Source organism: Anarrhichthys ocellatus, unplaced genomic scaffold, assembly GCF_004355925.1.
Source record: "Anarrhichthys ocellatus isolate YVR2014 unplaced genomic scaffold, GSC_Weel_1.0 scaffold1, whole genome shotgun sequence".
In the NCBI taxonomy this organism is placed as follows: Eukaryota; Metazoa; Chordata; class Actinopteri; order Perciformes; family Anarhichadidae; genus Anarrhichthys; species Anarrhichthys ocellatus.
The window spans coordinates 5,114,233-5,136,835 of NW_022280031.1; the positions used below are offsets into that span (position 1 = coordinate 5,114,233).

Here is a 22,603-nt window from a genome sequence, read left to right on the forward strand (position 1 = left end):
GTGTGTGTGTGTGTGTGTGTGTGATGGCATCTTCGGTATCTTACAGCAAGTGTCAGTATACAGAGTTGCTTGTCATAAAGGTACGACGCTCAATTTGTATCACATTTCATTTTTAAATTTTTGTCATCTGTAGTGTTAAATTGTATTGTTAAACTTAATATGTTATATAAGTACTGTACATATTGAATGTGAATAATAAAGTCAAAAAATGATAAAGAGACGATGATGACAGTGACAGTTCCCTCTGTGAGTGTTTAAACAAATCCGTTTACTGTGTGGCACCAGAGTCTTAAACAAGAAGAGAAAGAAGAGTAGCAGCTTCCATATTTGGCCAAATAACAAAAGAATGGTTGCCATGGCAAGCACATGCACCACAAACAACCACAACCCTCTCACGTTCTGCAGTGACTTTTTGGTTCATTCTTTTGGACGGGGTTGCCTGTGAGGAACAGCACAAGAAGAAAAAGTTCAAATACAACATGTTCTATTTTGTACTTATGGTAATGTATGACATATAGAGATATATGTTAATATGGGATTCATGAGAAAAGGAGTACACTTTTATCCATTCCGTCTGAGGCTGCACTGCCTTTTCTTCCAGTTTGAGGGGGTGGGCCTGAAAGCGTGGAGCCTGAGGCTGCGTGTAAAACCCCCTGGGGCCCGGATCGCCGAGAAGCGGTAGATGTGGCAGTGGTAGAGTGATCAGGAACTGCAAAGGATATCCCATTATCGATCTTTGTTGTTTGAAGTCATTTTCTTACATCTTACACTCGTACATAAATAAAGAGACTAAACTTACTAACTCCACTCACTTGAACCTAAACTACCTGGCAAGTATAGGTGCTGGAGAGTTTAAGCAAGTTGTCAGTCATGTAAAATGATGAAGCAGCCACGGCAACTTCCCAAGGATGTGCTTCACATTTACAAAAGCGGCATAGTTCATATAGATGAAAAATGCTGGCATAAAACCAGCTCAATGTGAAGGCCTCAGAGCAGCATTTTAAAGATCAGTATGAAGCCGCCTCCGCACTAGCTACAAAGCACTTTCAATGGTTTTTCTTTTACTGTGAATGGAAAACTTTAAAAACTTTTATATTTTGTATTTGAGCCTACTGATTACAACACACAGTTTACAGTTTAGGTTTAATGGCTGTGTATAAATGAGACTCTACTGCTGAACTGATTGAGTTGGTGTTTTTCTTCAACCTATAAATCTGCTTCATATCATCCTCTACAAAAGATGGGCTGTGGAGGGAGTCATGAAAGGGCCACGACCTGACCCTGCTGTATCTTTGCCAGGGCTCATTAGGACCACCTCAGCTGAAAAAAAAACCCCCACACTCTCCGTCTCATCCTGATCATCAGAGCCGAGAACAGACACTTTCATGCCACAAAACACACCGGCCCGTCAAGATGATAAACACAGAGCTGGGTTGGACGTACGGAGAATGAAGAAGAAGAAGTCGCACTGCTTTGATGCAGCAAATCCGACACTCAGAAAATGACCCAGGATTAGGAGTGAGTACAGCTCAGTGTACTTCACGTCTACAGAAGCCCATAACAGAATGTTGTAACGATAAGGAATGAAATGAGATCTATGATAGTTGTTAGACTAACAAATATTTTGATCAACAAGAGTTCATTGACATTGAAACAGAATGTCTTTGGTGTTTGAGATAATCACGGTGTGTTTGTTGCTGCATTATAACTGCTGTAGCTTACCTTTAACAGTTTCTGACACATTGGGTGCTAAAGCAACAATATTCGCCGAGCAACTTAAATTGGATGCCTACTTTAATAGCAATCGTTTTAATTATGATTAAGAATGTTATGCTAATAGTGCAGATGCTAATTATGAAAAGCTATTCCTCGTGTGTGGTTACAGCTCTCTTCTGTGGGCATTGCCGGTTGATTCAACATGACTTAGACAGCTGTCAGAACAAATAAATAGGCGCTGATAAAAAGGCCACAGAGGCGGCGGAACTGGATTACTGGTGCATGTCTTTTTATATGAGGAGATAATTGCAGCTCTCTGAGTACAGGTGAGGTGCAAATGAACACAAAAGTGAGGACCACAGGAATTTCACATGGGGAAAACAAATCGATTATCATCACAATCTCTTCGTGGAAAACAATTTCCCTATGTGCAACAATTCCTGCAGCATGATGCTTCTCTGTGTATCGTAACCGTTTCAGATGGTAGATTTTGGCTGGAAGAATTAAATGGAGTGAAGTAAAAAGCACAATATTTGCCTCCAGAATGTAGTGGAGAAGCATAAAGTGGAAATACTAATACTTAGATAATCCCTCCACTACTGTTTATTCATTCGCAATTCTGTGATTTGCTCTTACCCACCACAGTCAGAGCTCAACAGCCTCATGTCTGCTTTCCGCGAATTCTCCATGTTCAACACCTGAGTGACGTGGTTTACATCTGTTGGGAAGTGGCAACTGCGAGGTATCAAGTCCGTAATACCAGCACCACTAAGAAACATGTCTAGATAAAAAGAGAAACATCTCTACAGAACAAAACAAAACACATCATCACCCAACAATGGTAACACTTTGATCAACAGAGAAAATACAAATGACAAGTTGTCTTGTAGTGTTAAGGGTGCACTGACTAGCCAGCGCCATGGGCAGCAATTGGCTCCGCCGAGCAATTTTAAGAGTTAAACCACCACTGATCTCTCAGCCAACAGAAAACAGACGACGGTTTTTCTCTCTCTCCACACACGTGCGAACAATTTCATACGAACACAGAAGAAATCTTCCCAAACTGAAGACCACTGACTTACATTACATCAGTGCTGAGCTACTGTATCTTTTAAATAACCACACCCATGGAGGGCACTTTAAGTTGAGCTGATAAAACTCTGTTTACCATCATTTGCCATTCCTGTAGGCTCTGTCTTCATGGTGAAGATTCTGCGGACTTTACAGGTGGCAAACAATGTGATGCAATCCAGTGTCAGAAACCCCTTGAACAGTTCACCGGTGAATGATTGAAGGTCGATGCACAACGTAGACCACTGAGACAACAGACACAATATGATTTTGTAGTTACAGTAAAATGATCTCTTAGAGATGCAGTTCAATAACTTGTAGCGCATATGTGGAAGGTAAATCTAAAAGTATTAAAAGAATATGTCATGGCTGAGTTGGATACTCACAGTACTGCGTTTCAATCCTACAAAAGGTATCTTTGCATGCAAAAGTGTGGCAGACAGCTCTTTATGGACTGTTGACAAGTGAAGTCTTCTTTTCAGGTGCTCTAAATCAGTTATCCTGCAAATAACAAGACAACAGAACATAAATTATTGCCGGCATCAATTGTGCCATTAAGAAGTTATGAGCAGAGAAAGCCACAAGCTTTATTACTCTGTGAGATAAGCTCTTAAAGGTTCTTCGACTTTAATGTACTGCTGTGAAGTCAGCTGTCATGACACAGGCTAATGGAAGAACAGCAACACCAGCAATATTTCTCCAGGTTCTTAAAGTGATGTCGTGTGTGAGTAAAAAGGTAGGTAGGTAACTTTATAGTGAGAGATTATCTAGACTTCTGACACTATGTCCACCTAGTTTTGTTGTCTATATGGCTCCCATGACATAACAAAATCTAAACAGCAGCATCTATACCATCTAACACAGCCCGAGTCTGTAATAAATTGAATTTTACCATGACATGAATTCGTACATGAAGAGTTTTGAGCGCAATAAAAGACTCCATAAAAACTTTAAAGAAGACTTCTATAGAGTCTTGATTGCACAAATGTTGTTTTATTGACCATGAAAAAGCATTTGGTATCTCACAGAGTGTGATTCTTCTTTCAATAAACATCCACACATTATAGGCTACAATGTTATACAAAATATTAATAAAACCTTGTAGAATGTATTGTGGCTGGTAAGATAAAAGCCGTCTTTTCATCAAGTAGTTTACAGTTTAGCGGCTTATATGTGATTATTACACGGAAAACTAAAGTAAATAACAGTCATTGCTAATATAATACATTGTTCAGGTGGCTCAAGATGTTTTCATACTAGACTCTTTTAATATTCTTTTCAGTGGTCTGAGGGAAATTCACTGATTTAATGATTATTTTTTTTATTTCAGTTTACATTATAATATTAACTATTCTCTCATGTAACAATGTGTTAACTTACTCCGTTAAAGATAACTGTGGTTACCGTATTGAGCCACACTAACCGTTATAAAAGTCCTTTGTTAACAACAGAATTAAAGATGAATTCAGATCTACAACAGTTCACGCTATAAAAATGAAGCATAAAAAATATTAAGCTTGCTGTACTTACACAAGCTCAATAGAAAAGTCCTTGAACTCGGGAATATTCACTTGAAGGACCAAGAAACGTTGAAGAAGTCCAACTAAGAAAAAAAAAACAGTCAAAGATGAGAATTACTATTAATAAGCGAGCATAACAAATTATAATTTACAAATGGGTGCAAGTGTGACTTACGAGACATTTTCCCACTCTTTGGTATTTGCATCTTGACTGTCTGGCTGCTGACCTTCAGGCAGTAAACAAAGCCCTTCACTTCTTTATTGTACTCCTAAGAAAGGAAATAGCATACGCGAGGCCTTGCTCAGTCCAGCGTTCTGCCTAGTTATGATGACCAGTATTGTGTAGGCATACCTTGAGTCATTGAGAGCAGACATGTGGTTAATGTGAGAAAAATAAAGTATGTAAGGTTTGAAATAGAAAGACTATGTGTATGTGAACAAGAACAGCTCTGTTGTGTCATAGAAAGAAAAAGTGAAGTGAAAGTGTATAGTTTCATGGCATCGACGATAAAACTTTCACATTTCATTGACAGTTGATTTTGCTCTTACAGTTAAATTTACTGACATCATGGGTTTGTATCTCCCTTATTTTAAACAAATTAACAGATCCCTCTTACACAATGTAGTTACGTTAATCATTCAGACTTTGTTAACTGTATGATGTTTATTGGACTGCATTAGATTGTATTTGTTACTGTGTGCTAGCTTGACAGGCTAGTTAAATTGGACTTATGTGCAATAGTGAGCACATATAATCACATTAAAATGAGGTAAAACTAGCAGCTCTGAAAACTCACCTTATGTATGGCTGACGGACCTCCGCAAAGTTTCCATTTGGCTACAGGGTCTTTTCCTTGTCCACTAAAGATTTCCACCACAGCTCCACCCTGCGAGCAACAGGATGAGTTTTCACTATTTGCCTGTTGCAGCTAATGTTATGCTACATCAAGCTAATGCTCATAGTAGCTTAAAAAGACAGCATGCTACCTGCGAAGGAATAGAAGGACAAAGTCAGTTGGGGTAAAATAAACTTACTTGATAATTCTTGCTAAACATTATTCGTAAACGTTGCGTCAACGGTCGAAAAAGGATATTTGACGTGTTTAACCTCAACGTTTTGCTAACTCAGGATGTGTTTCCATGGTTACCTGACGCTACTGACACGATTCTAATTTTACAAGTGCAGGTGTTACGTCATAGGTTGTCCCCCCTCAGTTGTTAGGAAACAGGTATAAGGTTGGTTCCGGTTTAGGCAAAGGGTTTTAGGAAGGGGAAAACACATATCGACAGTATTCGACACAACACCTGTTTAAGAGGCTTATACAATGAATACAGACAACGTATAGACACGTATTTGTATTGTGACGTTTAGGTGCTTCACTGTGCTTGGGTAATTAAAAACACAAGGTACACTTGCATATTAAATTGACATGTTTACTTATTGCCATAATGGTACTGTTACTTGCATGGGGCTTTATTGACCTGGGCCTATTTATCAGTACAATTCTTTCAGGTCATTACTTTTCCATGCAACCTACGGATTTTGTTGGTCCAATGTGTTCAATATAAAGCAGTAAGATAAATGTGTGAATTAAATATTCATATGAATAAATACTGGCAAATATATATGATATGACTATGGAATTTAAACTTGATCAGCTTGACATTATCACATTTTATTTCATTGTGCTTCTTTTCACAGAATTTAGGTTATTTTTATTCAATTCCAGCTGTTTTCCACGATATGCTTTTAATTCACAGTAAAAAAAATCCCATTAGCCATTTTCTTTCACACAGAGAGTTAGGTGGACGGCTGAATGAGCAAACAGGGCAATAGTCTTGTGTAGAATCATTTAAAAAAAAAATACTGATAGCAAGTGTTTGTTCTCTTAACTCTCCAATCTCATCACCGGACTCTTCAAGAGAAAAACAATAGATTCTCATACCAGACAACCACGATGGGGTACATAGAGTGTGATAAGGGTTGTTTTAATAAAGATGTTGCCAAAAAAAATGCACAGTAAAAAATAGACCTGTATTCAAATTGTATCTTCTCTTGAAATGCAAAAACCCATTATTGTGTCATTGTCGCTTGCTTTGTTTACCCTGGCAGCAGGGCTATTATGAGATCAAAAAGATGTCTTTTTAATTAGCTACAGAGGGAGACCACATCCGTAAGTACAACGGTATGGCTTACCACTTATTAACATTTTCTGCATGTATCTGACTTCAAACACATGGTGGTCTCAGTTATTTATGGATATAGAACAAAAGACACCACAAAAAAAGGAATCTGTCCCGTCACACCTTTGAATACTGTGAGTTTTATTGTTTTTGAACACGCGCCACTACAACATTTAATATCACTGTCCCCATTTGCATTTTCATGGATTTTTTTTTTTTTTTTGTGTTCAGGCTCGCTGCAGAGATACTAAAAAAGCTCTTCTGATGTTGTAGCAAAAACTAAGCATTTCTGTCCTTAAAACATTTTCAGAATGAATGATGAGAATGCGTCATAGAAAAAAAGGAACAGGGTGCCATATCTTCCGTAGGTTAGACCATCATGTCTCAACCCTTGCTGGTTGTGTCATTTAATAAATCTTTAGGACGTACAGAACTGTTGTATGACTAAAAGAAAAAAGCTACATAATGGGAATATGTGACAGATGGATGCAAATGGATTTTCTATATGATATCACTGTGTCCAGAAGGGGTCAACCCTGCAAAGGATAATTAATCTGAGATTGTTCATCTAATGCACGGTTTGAGTTGTTTGAGCTGCCTCTCTACCAGCTTTTATATCCACAGTATTGTAAATGAAGGAGGTTCTTTGTAACATCTTGCTTCATGAAAGTCCTCTAGTTCCTCGCGTTGACAAGCCTGTCATTTTCACAAATGGAATTGTACTTCTGTACAGTGAACGTACTCAGATGAACCTCTGTGTAGAAGTGTAGAAGCTGCTGATACACTTAACTTTACCATGATTCATTCTTAACTGTAATGAAGAGCACTTAGGTGAACTTTAGCTGCATCTCTCCTGAACTAATAATCACTGCAGTTTCCCCTCTGTTTTACTGCTTTATTATGACACTCAGTGCAGAATTGTGTAATATAGAAACAGCGTCAACGGAGCATGGCACGGGGAAAGTTTCATAATTAACTTTTTTTTCTCTGCAGGAATGGCTTGACACTGATTGGGACAGACAGCATCATTAAAATAAAGCCTGGCATGCAGTGAACACTGACGAAGTCAGCATGGAGATCTCCGTTAATAAATCTGTGCCTGTTAGCATACTTAATGATGACTAATTATTTACTCATTATTTTTCAAAAGAATCTATTCATTCGCATCAGTCAAAACACATCAATTAGTGTAGACAATGTTAGTGTTGATATACTGTAGAGTGACAGTAACACAAGCTGTTTTTGTCAGTGATGTTGACCACATTCATGTCGCCTACGGGTACAAATAAAAGTAACCTGAAACCTGATATTCCCAAAACATATTTTATCATAAGACTATGAATGAAATGAAGGGGTTCAGATTTAAAATCACTATTACCATGACCAATAATTATATTTACACAGCATTTGATTCCAGCTTTCCTCAAAGGAGCTTGTTTTGGGGAAATATGGAAGCAGGGAGCAGCCCTTACAGATGAGTAAATGCGTCTCAGAGTATATCATACAGCAGCTGACTAAACCTATTTGTATTGATCCAGTCTGTGTTTCTCTTCCTAATGCTCATCATCACTGAAGCTGAATTAATTCAGTAAAGTAAAACATGTAATCACTACGAGACAATATAGAAAGTGGTTTTCCAGAGGGCCAAATATACAGTGTATATAATAGAAATATATAATGCCCCACATACATAAAACATTTGTTGTTAGGTGCATTGCTTACTTTTCTAACCAAAGACGTTTTTAAAAGCTAAGATAAGAAAAATACCAATCCAATGCTCTTATTAAAAAAAATAGAGAAATAAGCTTCATCTGTTTTTTTAGCAGCTGTGTTCTTGTTTCTTTTTGTACTGATATGACTGATCATTTATTAAAGTGAAGAGGCTTTATTTTCATCATTGCTGTAAATGGGGACATATTAGGTTCAGCAGCAGTTTTGAATCCCTTATGGTTCATTTCAAATTGCGATGCAGACTGTCTGCATCTAACATGATGTCGTGAATTTTGAGCTTGTCATGCTTAATATTTTTTCAATTTTGTATGGTGCCAGAATACAATCAAGGAAAAGAGAATCGTGCTTCTCTTGAGTAAGTTAAAAGTGCTGGTTGTAATTGGCAGAGACTTATTGAAGTCCTATTTGCATTCAACGACCTAGAGGGACCCGTCTTCGAAACAGTGCTTCTAAGTGGGATTAAGATGTCGGAGAGTTGAAGTCCTTGTCTAGGAGATTTTTACATATTTTTTGTCCTAAAACAAATTCATCATAAGTTACATTCTCGTTTCACTTTTTTCATTTGTGACCTACTTAAATCAAATTGTTCAAGTCACCTTAACTGGACACACTGAATGTGCAACCTTCAATGGGCAGCATCTATTTATAGAGCCTTGCCATAAGACTTGTCATGAATTCACAAAGGCAAACGAATCAAAGTGAGAAGTCAGTAATCAGGGTCATTACTCCCTATTCTCACTTCCTGCTCTTGCTGGTGGCAAGAGGGACAAATTCTCAACCACTATGACCTCTTTTTGTATTCAACAAGTCTAACCTTAAATAGAAACTAACTGGGAAAACCAGAAAAGCTTCTCATACCTTGTGTCTGCTCATATTCCCCAACAAGTGCTAATTTAATTATTATTTTGAATCTAGCCCCTAATCTCGGACCAACATCCTTAAACCGATCATATGTGTTACATTATTGACAATACTTGCTCTAATTTAATTCCTAATTTCTGTCTCGGTTCATTTGATTCATTTTTGCATCCGTTGCATAACATTTAACTAGACTTTGTGTACAAACTATGTCAGTGGGAGTTTGAGTGGAGGCGCTCAGCTTCTTGCCCAATAAACTGTATCACCTTAAAGGCTAATTCTTCTTTTATTCTCTGAAGATATTTAGGTTACCCCAGTCTTTGTTGCGTTCTCTATAGGATTGTATTCAGCTAGTCCACTGTGATAACCACTAGGTCAATGCGAGCATGTCTATCGACCAAATCCAGAGCAACACCATCTGACTATTTTGGACATTTGCAGCCATATTCCAATTGATTTGACAATGAGACCGCATTTGTAATAAACAAGATTATAAGCATGGCCTGCAAGGTGTTAAATGGCGTAATGGTGACCAAGTACAACCGCTGTCCTGTGACTTTAATGTGTGTTTTCAAGCCAGACAAATCTGTAGAGCTTATTACTTAAACATTTATATCACAAAAAACATACTGAAGGCCTTTATTTCACAGAAGACATTCTCAAGTGCACTTGTAAATAATAAAATGGCTGAAGACCAGCTGCTTCGGTTTGAGGGTTCTGGTATTGTGCACGTAAGCTCGCTGTCACATGGTCATGGCCTACTATCATTAGAAACATTTCCTTTTACGACAATGTCTGCTGTAAAAAAGGCCTCAACATTTATTCAGAGAAGCTGAAGGGTAACAGATAAACTGAGATCGAAGTACCGCCATTCTTTTTTCAGTGAAATGTATTTAAAAGAATTGTAAGAGTAAAATAACTTAAAATATTGCCCCCAAAAGAAGGTATTTTGGCGTATTTTACCTCAGCTGTTAGTTGTCCTGCAATGCAGATGTAATATTTGATTAATAGATTTTCAATGACCTTCGGTTTGAACTCTACATTGGACAATAGGGTGGTGAATCAAACCTGCTCCACTTCTGAAAATCAGAGTGTCTCAGAGGTCTCAAACAGAAGAGACAATCCCTCTGCTGATACCGAATGTGCTGAAATAACCTTTGTCACAGAAACTCCAAAGTGATTTGATTAAATATTAAAAATCATCGTGCCTTAACTTCCCACTGAAACAGGAATAATATATCATTGTACAGGCTTCATTCAACTCACAACGCAATGAATCAATCTCACCTCAAATTCCCTCCAATGGTTTTTATTTCATTTTCTTCCATTTCATTGCCATTTAGGATAACAATTTACTTAGATCTTATCAAGGATCACCCTCAAAGAGAACAGAGTGCTCAGTGAGCTGGAAACTGATGATGAGCAAGGCAATGTCATTCAGTGAAATTAGCCTGAGGCATACGCCAAACTCAGTAAAGTATCTGACACGAGGGAGTGTGTTGATTAACTTGTCAAAGTATGTGTTTTCCAAATTACATTTGCTTTCTGCATTGAAAGAATGGGTCACCTCTATGACGGGCAATAATTCACATACATGGTTGCAGACAGACGGGCTGCTTTCAGTATTTAAGGTGCTGAATTTGGATAATCATGTCAGTCGTGAGAGAGGTTTATGGCTCACGCTGCAGGGTAGCAGATAAAGAGAAAACGCATTGTAATACCTCTAAAGTAGAACTCTTTCTGTGTGTCGTATCTTCAACACAACTGTGCCTTGAGAGAAGGCTTTAGAGCAGCAGCGATTGATGAGTGTGTCTGTGAAATGTAGACACTAAGCTGGTGATCTTTGAATTGGCTAGGACCACGAGGCACATGATGAAAATATATTGCCTTTGTGATCGCTGTGAAGATAACTGGAGAGCTTTGCAGCAGGTTATAGTAGCTTAGCTCCAAAAAGGAAATGATGAAATATGAACTAGGCCACATTAAGTCACTCATGCTCAACTAACCCCCCGGTCTAATATTATTTTTTACCTGGGAGGATGAAAACATTGCAGCTTAAGCCACACAGTTACCATGCACACACAATACCTCAATTTCAACAGCGGCCAGGCCTACAGTCTGTTGTTATACTATATTTTCGCTGGCTAATTTGCTTTTCGAAAGTTATGCAACCACAAATCGAAACTTGCATCACAGAAGAAGTATCACTACTCATGATTCCGACTTCAGAAAAACTTGATTGTTTCTTCACTTCTTATAAAGTTCACAGATCCAATTTTGAACGATGTCCAAGCAAGCAAATAGGGCATGCACCATGTTTACTCTTTGACCCTCTCTCTCTCTCTCTCTCTCTCTCTGCTCTTTCAACACACCGCATGGCATGCCAACAGGGTAAAGAGGTGAAAGCAGAGCATTTAATAAATATGAGAACAAAAATAATTGCTATTAGATCTTTGTATATGCATACTCAAAAGAAAAACTGTTTCTGTATGTTCACTAATAGCCTTGAAATTGCCCATTCCTGCTAAGATTTGTGCATTTGGTAAGGTTGGTTTCGTTAATACTGATGTCTCTGTGTGACCTGCATAAGTAAACCATAGGAAGATTGGATATTTCTTCTTTTTTAGGGGGGACAGGGGATCTAAAGTGGGAAATAGTAGGTCAACAGTATATGCCGTATAGAAGTGGTGTACATCATCTGAAAGCTGGGAACCTGAAGATTAATTTGGAAATCCATAATAAACATTGTAACAACAAATGTATCCCTTTTTCACCAAAAATGGTCAGAAATCCCTACAAAACACCACATTTAGACAACAAGACCTTGAGGGACACCATTCAAAAATACATGCTGTGATTTGGTATTTAAAACTTCTGACATTTGGAGATTTCTGCAAGAATGGCACATTTCATAAAAAAACACCTTTAAACTGCATGACCATCATGTCATTCGTATACAAGTAAAGGGGAGACTACCCATTATTAATTATCTTATTATTATTATTATATATCTTGAGGTGAGAGGTCTAGGAAACTCTTTCAAAATGGCCGTGCCATTTTTTCCTCTTCAAAATAGCCTAACTTTGGAGTGTCATGTATGCTGACAGACATGGTTGGTACCAATAGATGCCTTAGGCCGCCTAGTTTCACTCTCGCTCTCAAGCTGTAAAACTGATCCCGCGAGTCTCATTAATGTGATGTCAATGAAAGTCAGTGCTTTTTGAATTATATATATATATCATATCTGTTAGAGCTGTTTAGTGAATAAAGCGCTGCACACAAACCAATCCAAGCAGGGAACACAGAGTCTGTTACCTTGGATTGAAAATGATGTATCCTGTCTTACATCATTTAGGTCTCCAAAAAACGGGGCTAGAGCTGGCAACACCAAACTTGTACTTTGGCAAAGCCACTAGCTCATTCTCACTCAGGTTCTATTAATGCTTTGGCAAGGTGGATGAATGGTGAGTCAGATAAAGGGGATATTTACAGGCTTCTTTAATTCTCACTGTGATTTAACTTACCGGTTGTTTTTTGCTGATATATTACAATCTGATCATTTAAGGTCTCTTCTTTGTTCACAGTGAATTTATTGGAGTTAGTAATACATTATTCAAATATTGCAAATGTAGTGACTAGTTATCTATTGATGAACTGTTTACTTATTGTTAACCTTTTTCTTGTGATCGATAAAATCTTATTGTATCAATAAAGGGTGTTAAAGCTATATCTGGTCCAATAAACTGTACAATGGGAAAACAGAACAGTTGCTGCTCAGCGGCCAATGATTGAAGGCAGAGGGGCATTGGAAGCTCCCAGAAGCAAATGTGTGTTAATGTGGACAGTTGCACATGATTCAAATGCTGCCCATCTCTGTTGATAGCACTTTTAAATGCAATTTTCTTATAAATTCAATAAATACAATACACAAAAAAAAGTGGACATTTCGCAACTAATATGATTTAAAGTTGAGTGTTTCTGATATTTACATGGCACATGACGACGAGCCAGCTGGCTTCACAACTCCAGTGGTGGAGTTAAAAAATGAGTTGACTCCTTCTCAGTTTGCGTTGTTCTTGTATCCTCCATGACACTTTTTATTTTCTTCAATACTGTCGTCCAGCTACCAAAGCCAAATACACATCAGGTAGACCTGACAGACAAGAACAACTTAGCAGATGACAAGTTGAAGACACAGCATTCATCACAGCGAGGCAACTTAATGTCCAGATATCGCTGTGGTCAACGTTGACAGAGTGATTTGAATAAAGAAAATGATGAGCTGCTTATTTTAATGATGCTATTGATATTAATTGGGTCAAGCACAAAGTCAGTTTCAAACTGTAATTGTAAGGAGGCTCTGTGCTCATTTAATGAGAGATACACTGCTGCTGGACAGTCAAGATAACTGAGAAATGGTGGAGGGAAGACCAAGCAGCTCAATTATTTTCATGTTGTTGAACAGCTGTGAATAGATTCAAGACTGGTTCATTCGACCCTCCTTTGTGAAAATCACAGCTATGTCACATGCTTGTGTGTGTGCATTTGTGTATTGGGTGTGTGCATGTGTATGTGTGTGTGTGTGTGTGTGTGTGTGTGTGTGTGTGTGTGTGTGAGTTGGAGAGAGAAGGAGACAGACACACAGAATTGGTTATTTTCTGTGCTACTTGGCACAGCTTCATTGTGAGCTCAGTGGTGGGTTTGTTTAACCCTGCTATGGCACAGCGGTGCCGACAGCTGCAAATCACTGGCTACCCAGTACACACCCACTGTACCTGCCAGTAAAGACTGCTCTGTCATTTTCAACTGATCACAATGTTACCTTTGCCATGTCATTCTTGTTTTTGGTCTATGTATACACTTTCAGGTTGCATCTGAAAAAGGATTTAATTTTAATTTAGACCCAGCGGAGGTGGTCTCATGCACTTGATCCCTCACTTACATATGCCAGCTTGTGTGTTCGTGTGTATGTGTGTGTGTGTGTGTGTGTGTGTGTGTGTGTGTGTGTGTGTGTGTTTACACCGCCCTGGAGGTGGGCTTGGCAGTGTGACAATGTTGTGGTTGTTAGTAGCTTTCTGCAGGTTGAGATAGCTCATATCAGCAGGGGAAAAAATCATACATTTGCATTGCAAGCAATTTGGTTTATGGTTTGCTTTGTTGTTGTTGTTAATAACCCTCATTGTGTATAAAAACAACCACATCACAATATAAAGGTTTTTTTATGCACATGTAACATAAGAGAGGCTTCGACCGTATGTCACTTTTCTGGACAGCGGTCTGAGTGTTACCTTTTTAGGAGCAAAGCCTGTATGAAAAAAAAGAGCATGCATATAATAATATAATAAGAATAACAATAATTCTGTGATCTATAGCTCCAACATTGCAAAAGATTTAGTGGATTCAGAATGAATGTATGTTTCAAGCAATGTTTCATGCATAATGTGTCCTTTAGAAGTGTAGTGCAGCAGCTGCAGTCAGCTTGAACAAAAAAAAGTCCTGTCGTGTCTTCTTGAAACGTTTGTGCTGCATAATTCACCTCTCTGCTGTCCATTCCGAATATGTTGCAAACATTCGTAGTTTCAAAATATATTAGAGCTAAAGGGAGGAAATCAGGGTCTGGTGCCTGCAATATGATGAAAGGAAATGATTGCTGTCAAATGGAGTTGCTTCTTAGGTTTTACTTTTAATGAAGAACTGCCAAAATGCTCGACACACCTTTGTTTTAACCTTTTCACAAAAATGATGTTTTCATGATCTCCGAGTCAGTGAATGTTAATGACATGTTAATCAAAACACAACACATGGTTTATTCTCATTAGTGGTGGAAACTAAACATTTTTTTAACTTGGCTCACGCCATTCTGTAATCCCCATTGGTCATTTTAATTTAATCTGCTGCTGAGTATGAGGCATTTGCTGAAGCAAGCTATATCTTGAACACATGCCTGCACATAATAATGTCCACTCCACTGGGGAATTTTATTCACCTAATATGCTTGCATTGCCACAAGCTAAGATTGGCTAATGTAATATTGTTATTCCTAAGTGGTATAAAGTTGTGTAAGTAAGGAATAATCCATGAAACACAACGCAGTGAGGTGTGCTGGTTGTTTTAAACACAAGATAGAAACACAAAGAACCGCTGAATATGACTCATGGGCAAGAAAAAGGTAAATATACATTTACGTTGAACAATTTGAACTGATGAAGCATAAAGTTAGTGATTTCATGTTTCTGCATGTTGCCATGGTTATGACTCTAGGTGGGTTAATCACTTTAGAAGCAATTACGCTAATAAAGCAGCTATAAACATGTTTCACAACCAGTGGGAAGAAAGGCTTGAAATCAAACCGACTGATAGCAAGAAACTTTAATGTTGCAATGTTCGGAACAAACTTGTTTTCAAATGTTTTTGCAATAACGAAATAAATTGTGTTACCGTTCTTGCCAACAACTGCTAGAATTGGAATTTAATTGTATCTTCTCATTTTCTTGATTCAGAGTTGTGAGCAGTGATCTATATTTTCATCGGAGACATGAGAATCTCCAAATACAGAATCCTGCCCTGGATATTGCTCTCGTTGTGTGATTGACAGGTCAGTTATCCGCTTGTTGGACTTGAGAGAATTGCATCTTGCAGACCTTCCTAGTCCATCTGGCTGGAACATAAAACTTACAAGCCATGTATTCTAAGTGAAAGGAAAGGCGATATTTGTATGCAGTGTGCAGTTCAGCCAAGACTCAATATATATATATATATATATATATATATATATATATATAGAAACTGTGAACAAGAGTTAGTTCAGCACACAATGGTTCCATTGTTGGCATTTTGTAGAGCTCAGCACGAGGTGTAACGTGTAACATTAAAGGGCATGTTGGCCTCACCAAATTAACTCGTTCTGCTCCCTACCTCAAACACACACACACACGCACACACACACACACACACACACACACACACACACACACACACACACGTGTGTGTCATTTATTGCGCTGTTGTATTGAAACGATTCAGTGGATTACATTCAGCTGATCTAATTTCTCAGATGTATTGATACTCTGGCAGTGTTCAGCACAAAGAAACTTTTCATGGTGTTGCATCTTTGGTTGAATGTTGCTGCTTTGTAGTATTTTCAGCTTGTAGTGTTTTCAGTTTGTGTTGTATCTCAGTCAAACATGCAGTTTGTGGATGCCTCTGCTATCTTTGTTCCATGTTGCCCTTATTAATTGGCTTTCATTTTATTTTTACATCAAAAAAACACATCACATGCATACCCAGATATAGATTTTGGAAAAACTATGATTCTAAGTCAAGTTTCCTGCTGTAGCACATGAAGAGATAGACAGACATTGCAGTTTTAGGACCAGGTTTCTGCATTGGGATTATTTTTTGAACTGGAACTGTCAACATGTAGCATCTCAAACGGCTTGACCTCAAACTGGGGTTGTTTCAAACACTTTCCTAACTGAAAAAAAAGAAAATCCAACAGGATCTCCTGTGTCAACAAGCACCAGTAGAGAGACATTTTTGGTTTAGAAAATACAGAGCTGCAGAGACAAAGAGAGAAATTAATAAATTGGAGCACCAGCGCATTCTTGATATGTAAACAAACAACAGAAATCCAAACACGCACCCCTGTCCCATGATATTCCTCTGCTAGCTACTACGTTCGACATGTTAATCTGCTAAAGTGTTTTTTCTTCCAATGGGTTGGTCACCTAGTCATCCCAAATTGCATTTCAATCAGGAAAGACAAATGAATGAAGTATAGATAATTTTTTATTATAGCAGATGATATGTTATGATATAAGTCTTAGGAGTTAAGACTTTACAGTGATTTTTTGTGATGGAGGGCCGTCTGTCCTGAGCAGCAGCAAGAGAAATCCCCCTGTGGCTGAAACCTGTCTCCGACAAAATAATGTAACCAAACTGCACTCTCAATAACGTTTCGATGGAAACATGTTTTCTCCCTGATTTTGGTCACAGTTTTGAACAGTTTGAAACACTTGGTGAATTAAAACAAACTATATTTAAAAAATGGTACAAAAGTATTTAATTAGGTAGTTTGATTAAAAAAATCAGTTTCTTGGCTTAAAATAACTATAAAATTCAAACAAAACAAAAACACAACAAAACTTATTTTTCCATCTGTAACTTCCTCCCTATGTGGACCTCGGCAGAAACTTATTTGGATACGTGAAAAGCAAATATAATCCGTGAAATATTTAAAATCCACAAAATTGAAAACTTAATTTAATAACCAAAGGCATTTTGGCATAATCAGAGACAGTCTGTATGCAATAGAACAACAGCTGTCACCTCTTGAAACCAAAGGTTTTTATCTCCTAATCCTCCAATACACAACAGTAATAGAGTGCTCACGCTCACACAATGCAAATATCTACCTAAGACAGATAAAAAGCAAGGACGACTGAATTTACCCAAGCCACAGTTGAATACAGTTTTGTAATACATTTGATTAACCCATCAATGAACACATTTCGGAAGTACTGAGTCATTTCTGTAAAACATTCGTGACTAATCCTTTGTCTGCCTGTGTGGCACCTTTGACAGCGACCCTCCTTTCATCATTAACCTTTACCTCACTTTCAAATGACTGTATAATAGAGTACGGTAATCTTTTGTTAGAGGACACTTTATGCACTGCATTTAGTTCATGGGGTCTTCTTAAGATAAAAAAGTAATTTCTAATACACAGTCAGATAAGAGCTTGACTTATTTCATTTTCTGCAGCATGGCATTTTGAACTTAAGGCTAAATCTTTACTTTATCTGTGTGTCTAGAGACTATTATTGCCTGCATATTGCCATTGGCCTTGTTCTCTTTGCCTTAGAAACACACCTTTGTGTTTGCCATGAAAAACATTTCTGAGAATCCACCTCTGCCTGGTGCAAGCACGGCTACAATAATTCAATAGCTTCTGTTGTGAATAAATGCAAACTGAAATAAACATGATTCATTTATTGTTGTTTGATATTAGTGAGAAAGTGAGGGGGAGACTCCTTCCCTCATCTTCAGGTTTAAGACCGTGTGGTTGACAATTCTCCAGCCCCTGCAGCCATAACGGTATTCTCAGATCTGCCTCAAAGTGACTCATCAGCCTGCGGGGCCCTCCGACGCTCCTCTTCCCAAAGCAGGTCTGCCTCTGCCAACGTCTCTTCTGGGGATGGAGATTTCCTCTGAGCCCCAGAGCATCACACTTTTTTTACTTCAAGGATGTTTCTCTTTAAGGGACGGTAAGGTCATTCCTTTTTCCTGCTGTGGACACACAACACACTTGCTGCTCATGCACCATTTTAAGCGATCCCACGAGCCATTCCACAGTGTGCCTGATTCACAATAACATGGGTAGGCGAGTGTTTTAAGTGTCCGTTAACAATCTAAGGCAGTACTAGAAATATCAGATTGTGTGTGAACCGATTTCCAAATAAGAGAACACTTAATAATTGAATAGGAGAGACTGCAAGACTGAGTATCTTTGGGGTGAGAAAAAAACCTGTCCTCCATCACAACAGGACTGTTACTATAGTCCCACATTTTCACTGTGAATCATACATCAAAACACTCAACATGGTACTAAACTAGCCATTACATTGGTGAAATATAGTTTATCAGGTTTCTCCTCCATCAATCCTGTCAACCACAAACTATGATCTTTAGCTTTTCTGAGCATGAATTATCATTTATCTGCAATTTTTACATTCAAATCTTAATCTGAAGATAGCGTCAGCATTATTGACATGTTGAATGATAATGTAGCATTAGGTTGTAGTTGAGACATGTTTCATATAGTGCTACCAACAGGTCAATATTTTCAAATAAATAAATAAATGGAAAACAAGCTGAATTAAGTCTTCATTATTGATCCAATGTGATGACTTCTGCTAATGGGAAATAATAGTTAATAACACACTTGTTTGTGGAACAACAGGACACTCTTTTCAGCAGGATATTACAGTGACAGGAATGGATTAAGGGCTATTTAAGCTTTTTTATCTTGAAGTCATTCAACTGTCTTTCTCTGCAGAGCTAAGGTTATTTTCTTCAATTTTAAAGCTAAACGTTTTAAAAGCAATTTACAAACTGTTGGCCGTGATCTATCTGCAAGTTGTGCGTTTCAATACGGATTCTCTTGATTCTTTTCGACTGCTGATCCCGTTTGTTTTGCATTGGTGGATGGATTGTTTCTCTGTTGAAACCCACTGAAGAGACCTTGCTAGCGCTCTCCATATGTTCAGCTAAATGATTTCCAGCATGATGTTGTCATTTGAGTGATGAAAGACCCCATTACTGGCGAATGTTGTCAATGCCTCATTACAACAAAAACACAGAAGCGCAGCGCTCTCAGTTCGGGTGATCCCGTGTTGAGACGTGGAATCTTCCGTGAGATTATGTGTGATAGAGGTCGAGACATAATATGGAAAGTACATGTTTTACATATTTTATGCCTGTTGTATCCTTTTATATGCCCATCAACTGACTGAAGTTAATAGATGAGAAAATGATCACGACAAGACGAACAAGAAAAAGACAAATTAAATTTATAATTTTAAATCCGTGCAGTCTTTACGCTCACACAATTGTTATTCCACACATGCAGTGTGTACGTGCCATGTGTTGCCTTCATCCAGTTGTACAGAACAGAATTAACTGTGTGGTCTATTCTTTTTTTTCTTGATGCAACTTTTTAAATTGGTTTCAAGAAAACTATAAAACTTGTGAAAACTGTGCCAATGTCTGTTTGTTTGAATAATGACCGTGACCTGATAAGATTGAAAAAGATGCTACTCTCACTTTAATTGATGGAGCTTCACCCTCGGGGTAACAAATGTACTTCTCAAATGATTTACTGAAAAACACTTGTATTGTCGAACAACAGGGAATAAATGTGACGTGTGTGTGTGTTTGTTAGCTAAAACAATAGATTATATACGTATATATATATATATATAGAGAGAGAGAGAAAGAGAGAGAGAGAGAGCATATTCATATACTGTGTCCAGGATGCAGTAAACTGCAATGATGCATTTGCATTTGCATAGAAGCATAGATCTTTTACATTTTGAAGTATAATGTTTTATTGAAACAAGTCTGTCTCTACTGGGGTTATTGAAGGGCATGAATTAAGACCAGCACACAGAGCTCTCTATTGGAAGAAAACAAACAACTGTCTGTGCACAGTTGTGTGTGGACCCAGACTCACTGTAAGGAATGGAAATTGCTATGACTGCTATGTAAGCACTGTTTACTCAGCTGTTAATTCACCTACTTAAAGCTGTGCAATCCGCTCATTTGAGTCACTAATCACTCTCCAGTCACCCATGATGCCTGAAACAGCACCCTGCTGCCACATAACCCCACTAAACAACATGCTGGGGACCCATCCAGCCAGTGACCGACTCCCCACCGCCCAAATGAGCAGGAGGAGAAATCTGCCAGCGCCATGTGCAACCCTACAAGGCAAATTCTTCTAATGCAAGACACCAGTAGGTACTGGCGAACAAGTATTATGACTTGCTCTACCTTATTTCTTGCACCAAGGATGTATCTTGTCAATGAGGTTTTAAAAAGTTACAGCGTCATCCATCTCGTAACCCATAGGCTATCAGTCTGACGAGGGATAAGCGTCAGTATTTTTGGGGTTTCGATCTAAATGGCGGTTATCTGGACAAAGACTTCCTTTTCCATTCGCTGCTTATTGTTTGCTTACAGATTATATCTTACAAATTGAGATTAGCGACTTGAATTTGAGTTGAGAGACGCCGTTAGAATACTACTTGGGTTACGACGGAAACCAGAACGCTTCCAATACCAAAATCTGCATATGAATGCAGGATCTGTTTATAACAGCCCACACTGAGCTCATATGGACGTATAGTAAAAATTAACTGGAGATAGCTCTCCCCCCCCCCCCCCCGGACTCTGGAGACAGTGGAATCCACAAAATCAGTTCAGTCAGAGATGATTACATCAAGGAATCGAACATTTATAGCAACTGGGTATACAGCTATATTTAGCAGAAACGGCTTTGCTCTTTGAGAGAAGCTCTCACAGAATATGAGCAGCGGCAAGGACTCTGAGAAACCTAAATGTATGTTTAGTCAATGAAAGAGCTCGGTTTACACCGGACACAAACAGGAGTCTCCTGGGTAAAAGCTCTGTGTTTTGTAATTCACAATGCAATTTTGTTTGTATGGAAATGTAATTTTCAGGAGACAGCGCTGACATGAACATACATCTTAATTATGTCAATACCACATAAGGAGGAGATTAAGGGGCATTGGAGGGAGCTGGGCAGAAAGCTGCGCTGCATGAGTGTAATCAGCAGAGTAACATGTGATAGGTCTCAGGTCAAAATATCACATAGCTTGGGAATGGCCCAATGATTGTAAAGCATATTGAAAACAGACAATACGAGTCCTGGCCACTGATAGCACCATGACGGGATATGTCTGCTATGGGTAGCTGGCGCATTAGACTGGAAGATCAAGATAGCTAGTTCTTTGATTGGCCCCAGCTTATCTTTCTCAGTAACCAATGTCAGATTAACAGGGACCTTCTCATTCCATGCTTTCAGCAGGTTGAGGTGAAAGTAGACCGTATTCTGTTGTTTTTTCCTTTTACATACTATTTTGTCTCTTGTTGTGAAACACTTGAAAGGGGCTTAATGAATAGACGTATTATAATTATTATCATCCGCTAACAGCCACCTGTTGTTGCGCGGCCTGTGTACAGTAATGAGTAAGGTATCCAGTAATGTCTCTCCAAGTGTATGTGCATCTGCTCTCAGGTTCAGGATGTATTGAATTCCAGCAGTAGAGGGCACAATGGTACTTTCACAGTGGCCAATAGATTGACTGATTCAAATAATTCATAATAATTAGAACTGCCTCGTGGGAGGAACTTAAAAACCCCCAACATACATCGTTTCTTACTACATGGTGTCATTTCTAGATAAAAGGAAACGTAAATGCAGCAGCAGTTTTTATTTAGATGTGCATGCAACAGCTTCATTAGAGCATATCGTGCCTTCAATCGATGTTGCAATCTAAATACTGCATGCAACCTCTGAGGACTTAAGTTATTTTTCCAAATCCTTGATATCAAAATAAAATTGAATAATAAAAGGTTATCCTATCATAGGTCCTTGAATCCTTGAAATATGATATTGCTGATTCATCGAAGGCTAACACTAAAAACAGCAGCATCTATTGGATGTCTGTCTTGAAAAATATAAAGAAATCTGTAGAAACTAAAAATTTTATTGGACTTGACTACTGACGGAATTCATTTAAACCATTTTCAATGTTAGGAACCTGGCAATCAACTTGCAGATGCAACAGGGTTATACGTTTGTATCCTTGTATTCTCTTCTACACTGCTACAGTTTAGACTCTCTTGACTAAAAGATAGAAGTGCACGACTCATCTGCACCATTTCAGAATGCGATTTATTGAAGATTTAGTGTTTAATGTTCACAAATATTGACATAG

The 22,603-nt window shown here is 38.2% G+C and overlaps 1 protein-coding gene across 1 annotated transcript; it reads right to left on the reverse strand.

Annotated features, from left to right (window-relative positions):
- Positions 1-281: 281 nt before the first annotated feature.
- cfap20dc (CFAP20 domain containing) lies at positions 282-5,400 on the reverse strand. The gene is made up of 9 exons (XM_031853864.1): positions 5,343-5,400; positions 5,105-5,194; positions 4,483-4,576; positions 4,318-4,390; positions 3,174-3,288; positions 2,885-3,032; positions 2,357-2,497; positions 558-709; positions 282-439 (listed from the first exon to the last, which is right to left on the reverse strand). The coding sequence occupies exons 1-9, from the start codon at positions 5,361-5,363 to the stop codon at positions 290-292; spliced, it is 984 nt and encodes a 327-aa protein (XP_031709724.1). The 5' UTR covers positions 5,364-5,400; the 3' UTR covers positions 282-289.
- Positions 5,401-22,603: the final 17,203 nt, after the last annotated feature.